The 6,964-nt window shown below is 52.7% G+C and overlaps 1 protein-coding gene across 1 annotated transcript; it reads left to right on the top strand.

Annotated features, from left to right (window-relative positions):
• The first annotated feature begins 2,317 nt into the window (after positions 1-2,317).
• LOC101788953 (transport and Golgi organization protein 1 homolog) lies at positions 2,318-6,750 on the top strand. Its single transcript, XM_063249763.1, has 12 exons — positions 2,318-2,485; positions 2,585-2,696; positions 4,018-4,070; positions 4,160-4,250; positions 4,367-4,505; positions 5,234-5,317; positions 5,776-5,796; positions 5,965-6,025; positions 6,144-6,179; positions 6,257-6,324; positions 6,408-6,521; positions 6,608-6,750. The coding sequence occupies exons 1-12, from the start codon at positions 2,318-2,320 to the stop codon at positions 6,657-6,659; spliced, it is 999 nt and encodes a 332-aa protein (XP_063105833.1). The 3' UTR covers positions 6,660-6,750.
• Positions 6,751-6,964: the final 214 nt, after the last annotated feature.

The following is a 6,964-nucleotide window of genomic DNA, read 5'->3' as shown; positions in this document are numbered from 1 at the left end:
AACTATAAAAATCAGTCAAAACTCTAACTCAGTTGCACAGCTTTGCAAATTCCATCTGCACTGTGTCACTGGGCCAGCTAAAATAAAAGTGCTTCTTCCTAAAAACGATGTTGTTTTGCCCCATCTTTTCCATCTCAGGGGTTTTGACCCATTTTTCATCTCAGGGGCTTTGTTGGGGAAGTACAACACACCTCTGCTCCCCACCCCACCATGAACTCTTCCTCAGCGAAAGGATGAGTTCCCCCAGGCGCCTGAGTTACCTCCAGCTCACTCTAGGGCCCAGGCCACACCACAGGGCTCCCAGGTGTCAGTCAGTAGCTGGGGTCCTCGGTGTCATGGGCAGCAGGCAGTTCTCCCACGGGCAGATTTCTCCCTGCACACACAGGCCCAGAGCTATTAGATGGGTATCCATGCCCCATCCAAGGCCTCCACTCTCTGCTTCTCCCTGGGTGCCCACTGGACCTCAGCAGAGTCCAGCCCTGCCCATGGTGCACTAAACTCCCACAGAAGGCAGAGAAGAACATGCATGAGAGCAGGAGAACAGCAGGCCGCTGCAGGGGCATCACAGTGCACAGGTCCTCTCCTGTGTTTGAGTTCCTCCCTCCTCTGTCTGTGTCTGCCTGAGGGGCGCTGGGTATCTCTTTTATTAATCTTCTTATATCTTGCTTTATTTGGCTAAACGTTTCACTTTTGAACTCGTCTATGAGGTCCCGAATATATCTCTTTATGTCCACTGGTGCTGTGTCTGATATACCATGTTTGCTGTTCTCATTCTCCTTTGTATTTACCTGTCCTGGGTCAATGTTCTCAGGGTTGGGGCCTGGGGCTTTTTGTTGTTGCTTCATCTTCCCATCTTTTTTGCTTCTTCCAGGAGGCCCCAGTTTCCTTCTTTGTTGGTTACAATTCTTCTGAAGTGTGTTGACTAGATGACCCTTCACACTGCAGTGTGCTAGTGAGTTGCAGACAGGGACAGCGTATGCTGGCCCCTGCCCTCCAGATCAGTCAAGCTGCTGTGGCCTGCACTACTGTATTACTTTGCATGGCCCCTCCAGACCAGCCAAACCTCCGAGGCCCCACTGGGCCAGTGTGGTTAGAGTGCAACACCGCTACAGGGACTTGACCTCAGATAACATATTGGGTCTCAGCTGGTTCACATGACCCAGGCCTACCTCACTCCACCAATCCCATTCAGGAAGGGGACAATTGACTGAAGTCACTGCTGCCCCTTGTACTTGCCAGTCCTGCCAGGTCCCAGAATGTCGTCCGCCAGAGCCCCCCTATTTATGGAATGGCTCCACTCCTGTCACTCACCACAGGTCTATGTAGGTTCCCTGCCAACTCAGCTCTCCTTTCAGCTTGCAGACCCTCCATATCAATATAACTGTGCCTCCAGTGAGTCGAAACAACGGGAACTCCAATGGCTTGGCAAGTCGCGGCGGGACCCAAGCCAGTGGTAGTGGAACCCCGGCAAGGTGTGGTGGCGACCTGGCAAGGCATGGCAGCAACCTGGCAAGCCGTGGCAGGGACCAGGCAAGGCACGGAAGGACCCAGCAGTGCGCGGCAGGATCCCGGTAAGTCGTGGTGGGACCCTCGCAGGGTGCAGCGCGACCCCGACAAGTCACAGTATCAGCCAGTCATAGCGGGGCCTCAGATGGTTTGCAAGTCACGTTAATTTCTTCTTGGGAGGAGAGAATTCATCTCCCTCTCTTTGGGGCTCCCCACTCTGTATTTTGTTCAATTCTAAGTTGACTATCTCAAGGAGCTTCAGTAGCCAGTTGTTATCTATCCGCCATCTTTGCTCCAGGATCTCCCTCAGCTCTTTAAGCTGATTTTTTTCCCTAGACCACATTGAACCCCAATTTTACCTAAAACAGTGGATGGCTTTGCTAAGCCTCCTCTGATAGTTAATGCCTCACATTGGCCATTGGAAGGTTAGATCAGGGATCTGGGTTCAACACACCCACAATGAGGCCAGAATTCCCATGGCTAGCTGCCGGCAGCGCCCATTTGAATGGGACACACATGTCCTGCAAGGGGGACACACAGGATAGTCCCATTAGGTGGTATGGACAGTCCTGCATGCCCTGCAGTGGTTCATGCCAGTGGGAATTCGTTAAACTCCAGCAATACATGCCCACATGTGCCATCTGGAAGTCAGACATTTGAGTCAGCAGGCATTTTTCAGAAAGACTTGATGGGTGGGGTCAGCTTCCTTGACAGCTCAGGGTAGAAGCCAGGCTCTGGGGTCCTGAACCAAGTCTTAGCCTCTGCGATGGGACAAGGAGGGACACGACTCCTGCTTCCCCATCCCACTTGCATGGTCCTGTGTCTCTGTGGAGTCCTCAGTCCACAGGGACCCTTGCATGTGAAGGAAGTTGAAGACTGGAAGAAGTTGCATGCCGAACTCAGCGAGCAAATCAGGACCTTGGAGAAGTCTCAGCGGGATCTGGAAGCCACTCTACCTGATAAGGATGATAGCATAGGTGTAAGTTACCGTGCTGATCCAGCCTGTTCGTGAACACTCAGGAAATAAACCCACTGTGAGGATGGAGAGGCTCTTAACTGCCGCTCGATTCTCTGCTAGGCTCTGCCCAACTGCATCATGGAGCTGAATCATTTGAAGAGTGGATCAGAATCTGAGGGTCCAGGTCCAGGCAGATGTGAGCCAGGTGAATTGGCCAATGGAGAAGTGGGAGGTAAGACCGGCCCTAGCCCAAGGGCCCTTTTTTTTTTTTTTTTAAAACCAGGGATCTAACTCATGACCATGCACTCACCAGGCAGGTGCTTCTGCCACTGAGCTAAATCCCCAGCCCTTCAAGGGCCCTTCTTTTTTTTGTCTTCTTCTCTTTATTGTTATTTTAGACAAGGTTTCTATGTAGTGGCTGGCCTTGAACTCACTGTGTAGCCCACACTGGCCTCAAACCCACAGCAAATTTTCTACCTCAGTCTCCTAAGCACTTTTGTCTTTAATTCCATACATGGATACTGCTTCTCAGCTGAGTTTCTTCTTGCCCTGACTGACTCATGCAACTCTTTAGGTTCTTCCAGGAGGCCCCAGTTTCCTTCTTTGTTGCTTACAATTCTTGTGTGTGAAGGACCCAAGAGGATGAGAAAATAGACAGACAAATCTGGGGTCATGTGGAGACCTTAACCCTCCTGATGGGAAGAAAGGAACCGGCCCCTCACTGCAGGGGCATTTATTTATACCTTTTAGCAACTTAATGTCATGTGATACCCTGTTGTCCTAGCAGCCCACTGTTCAGATTGACTTGGGGCTTGGTGTTCTCTGGGCTGAGGCAGCTTTTTCACATGGCAGCCCCAGGGGCTCTTTGTTCTTGGGCCAGCCATGCCCTGGCCCTGCACGTGTGGTCGGTTTCTGGCTTCAATGGCTCCCAACATCTGAATAATTCATACTTATGTCTGGGTCACTGGGGTGCAGTACCAGCAGGCAAGTGGGGAAAGCTGCTTTTCCACCCCTTGAGAACCGGATGTGTATACTGGAGCCTTTTGCCTTTGTGTTGGCCTCTGTGCCAGAGAAGAAACTTTCTCAGCTTCCTGGAGATGACACTTGTGTCCACACTCACGGCCTCTGCTGTTCTGCGGTTCTCAGGCCCTTGGCCAGGGTCACCTAGAGTATGGGGATGGGGGAGCCACAGCCCAGGCTGTGAGGGCAGAGGCTGGAGAGCAGCAAGGTCTGAGATGAGAAAAGTGGTCAGGGCACCGCCCCAGCTGCAGGGTGTGCTCAGGGTGCGAGTCTAGACTCATGCCAGCTATCTCCCCCTAGACCATCATGTGGCAGAGCTAGGCTTGCTCACCCACAGCCCAGGTGGCATGCTCTCTTGGCAAGAGCTCACAAAATCTAAGGGTGCAGTGGTCATGAAAGTCAGTGTGTCAGTTCTGTTGGTGAATTGTTTTTCTTTACAGTGTTTGATGAGCATTAGTTTAGTTTTGTGGAAGTCAAGACAACAGTGTTAGAAACGGCACAGGAAGAAACAGCCACACTTGTTCTCTTTGTAGGTGAGGAGAGTAAGATGAAGACTAACATGCACCAGCTGATGGATGTCTCCCAGGTGAGTCCTCTCACAGCGCACCCCCAGGGGCCCACGAGTCCTGACTGTGCCTCACTTTCAAGCCTGTGCCTCTCCCTCACAATTTTCAGACACAAGCCAAAATATCCGTGGTTCAGGAGGATCTCAAACTCCTGCAAGTGAAGCTGAAAGCCTCCCTGTCTGCCAACTTTGACCTGAAAGGTAGGTCCCTGAACACATGGTGGTCAGGCTGAGCACTGGCATGGATGAGGCAGGGATGCTGGGAGCCTGGTTCTGTGTCTTTGGCAGTGCTCTTGGTGACGCGTCTCACCTCCCAGACCAGATCAAGAAGCTGAATGAGGATTGCGGCACGCTGCAGGCAGCCAAGGCCGGGCTGGAGGAGGAGTGTAGGATGCTGCAGCAGAAGGTGGAGATCCTGAACGAGCTGTACCAAGAGAAGGAGATGAAGCTGCAGAAGTGAGTCCGAGAGATTTTGCCCAGTGTCTCGTGCTGGCCATTCCTGTCACTTCTGATTTCCTAGCAGCTTCGATGTGCGGTGATCATAGAGGAAACTTGGGGCCCAGGGTGCTGCTGGCCTCCTGTGATGGCGACCTCAGGCTGCTCCTGCCTGTCCACCATCACCATCATCCAGCTATCAGTTCGGCCCAGTGTCCCTGCTTCTCTAGCCTCAGCTCCACTGCTTGTTTCTTAAAGCCTAGGGATTTTTGGAGGGCTCAGTTCAGCATCTTTGGCATTGTCCTCAATGTGTGGGTTGAAGGAGGGCAGCACTGGCCTCTGGGGTCCACATTTTGCTTTGTGGCTGGGGCCACAGGCTCCCGTCCACCCATTTGGCCTTGCTTGTGTGCTTATCATGGCATACGTCTAGAGCAACAGCTTTTCCCAGACAGCATGGGGGGGAGGTAGACTCCACCTTTTGCTTTCCCAGCAGCTCTGCTGGACAATCCTGGCTTCCCTCGGGGTACACTCAGCTCCCACACAGGCAGGTAGAGCTTGGCGCATGCTGTGCTCTTAGCTTGTTCTGTTTGCTGATTAGACAATTACAAGTAGAGGTAAGAGAATATAAGAACACAAGCAAATGGCCCAGAGCCTGGAGCTTGACTTCCCTCCTGAGACCCTGTGCCTGCTGCTGGGTGGGGAAGTGGCCTGTGGGTCGAGCTTGCCCCTGGCAGCTGCCATTCTCCTAGGAAGTTGAGTCCGGAGGAATTTGAACAGCAGCAGCGAGACCAGCAGCTGTCGCCTGCAGATGAGGAGGTGGTGCTGGCCACAGAGTGTGGTGTCCGAGACAGAGGACCTGGGCTGAGTTGCTTTGTTACATAGAAGAGATGGGCACAGAAGCACATGAACAGTCCAAGAATGGAATGTATTTAACTCACATGGGGAGGGGTTCTACATTAACAGACAGAAGTTTGTTAACAGCGAAGCTCCTTTGCAGATGTGTCCTGTGCCCATTTTTAGGAAAGCGGCCTGCTTCTGTCACATGTCCACACCCACCAGAATCTCAGGACCCCGACAGACCAAGGGCAGCATTTTGGGTCACTTCTTGTGGCTATAATTTGAGGGGGAAACCTTTTTTTTTTTTTTTTTATCAGTACCGGGGATCACACTCACGACCGCCTGCTTGCAAGGCAGGTGCTTATGCTGCGGAGCTAAATCCCCAGCCCCTGAGGGGGAATCCTTGATGGGGAAGGTACCCTTAGCCAGATTATTTTGCAAATGTTATTGCAAGGACAGTTAAGGAAATTTATAAGTTATCAACTCATAATCTCTAGGCATTAAATAAAAAATCAGGAAACTAAGGTTCACGCTGCACTCATCACGTTATGAAATGTTTCTGTATGATGAAGCCTTTAAAGGTCAGACATGGTTAGATTGTTTCAGAATTTATTTGATTCTAACTGCTAAGTATTATTTTTAGGCAGAGAATCCAGGAAATGGAGGAAAACTTACAGAAAACAGAGTGCTCATTTAAAAACCAGGTAAGGAATAGAGTGAGCTGTGGTGACAGCATCCGTTAATCCCCCACACAGACGTCATGGAGGGCTGCAGCCCCGGTGACTCATCCCTCAACCTGAGTCTTGCCCTGTTCTCTTGCAGCTTGGCACTTATGAGAAAAAAGCCCACGAGAACTGGGTAAGAGCCTCCTCCTTGCCTCAAAATCTCCAGCTTCACTCAGCCGCTGTGCTGAGCTGGCCCCTGTGTCTCCACAGCTCAAAGCCCGCAATGCAGAGCGCCTGATGGCAGAGGAGAAGCGGCAGGCCGCCAACCTGCAGCAGAGGTTAGCAGCGCTTGGCGCGACGTGTGGCACTCACGTTTCAGCCCGCTCAGGGTCACCCACCGCCCCACTCTGTCTGTGCACAGGCTAGTAGAGATGAACCAAAAGCTGGCCATGCTTCACGAGGAGCCTGAGATCATCAAGCCCATGCAGGACTGGCCTGGAGTGCAGAATGCGCCCTACAGAGGGGGGCTACAGAGGTGGGCACTCTGTCCTTCTGAGTGCGACTTGGGGGAACTTAGCCACTGCAGAGAAGTGGTAACCAGCACGTGCATTGTTGCCACAGGTCCTCTGAGCCAGAATGGCTTCTTTGGCCCATCCCCTATGAGCAGCAGTGAGTGCTCCAGCACCCAAGCACAGAGTCCCCCAGACGACCGCCCTCTGCAAGCCTGATCTTTGCATGCTGCGACATTCAGAGAGCCGACTTCGGTGAGCCTCTCCGGGCCCTCACGGCCCGGACTCAGGGACACCATGCTGCCTTGCCCCGGGCATGGTTCCCTGAGCTCTGGTACAGAGCCCAGGCACTCCCGGCTCGGGTTTTCACTTAGCCCTGGGCCGTGTGCGGGCCCACCTGGATTGCAGTGTGGGAGCAGAGTCCTGGGAGCCGTCGCCCACCCCGTCACTCCCAACCGCCTCTGGCTGC

The sequence above is a fragment of the Cavia porcellus genome, unplaced genomic scaffold (assembly GCF_034190915.1).
Source record: "Cavia porcellus strain 051 isolate PalLab524CR breed Dunkin Hartley unplaced genomic scaffold, mCavPor4.1 scaffold_6, whole genome shotgun sequence".
Lineage (NCBI taxonomy): Eukaryota > Metazoa > Chordata > Mammalia > Rodentia > Caviidae > Cavia > Cavia porcellus.
This window is presented reverse-complemented; position numbering and strand designations above follow the sequence as displayed.

Excerpts from the sequence above, each read along its gene's own strand:
- LOC101788953 (XM_063249763.1), top strand. The coding sequence starts at position 2,318 with ATGGTCCTGTGTCTCTGTGGAGTCCTCAGTCCACAGGGACCCTTGCAT. Across the intron at positions 4,251-4,366 it reads TGCCAACTTTGACCTGAAAG|ACCAGATCAAGAAGCTGAAT; the intron begins GTAGGTCCCTGA and ends CTCACCTCCCAG. Across the intron at positions 6,180-6,256 it reads AAAAAGCCCACGAGAACTGG|CTCAAAGCCCGCAATGCAGA; the intron begins GTAAGAGCCTCC and ends GTGTCTCCACAG.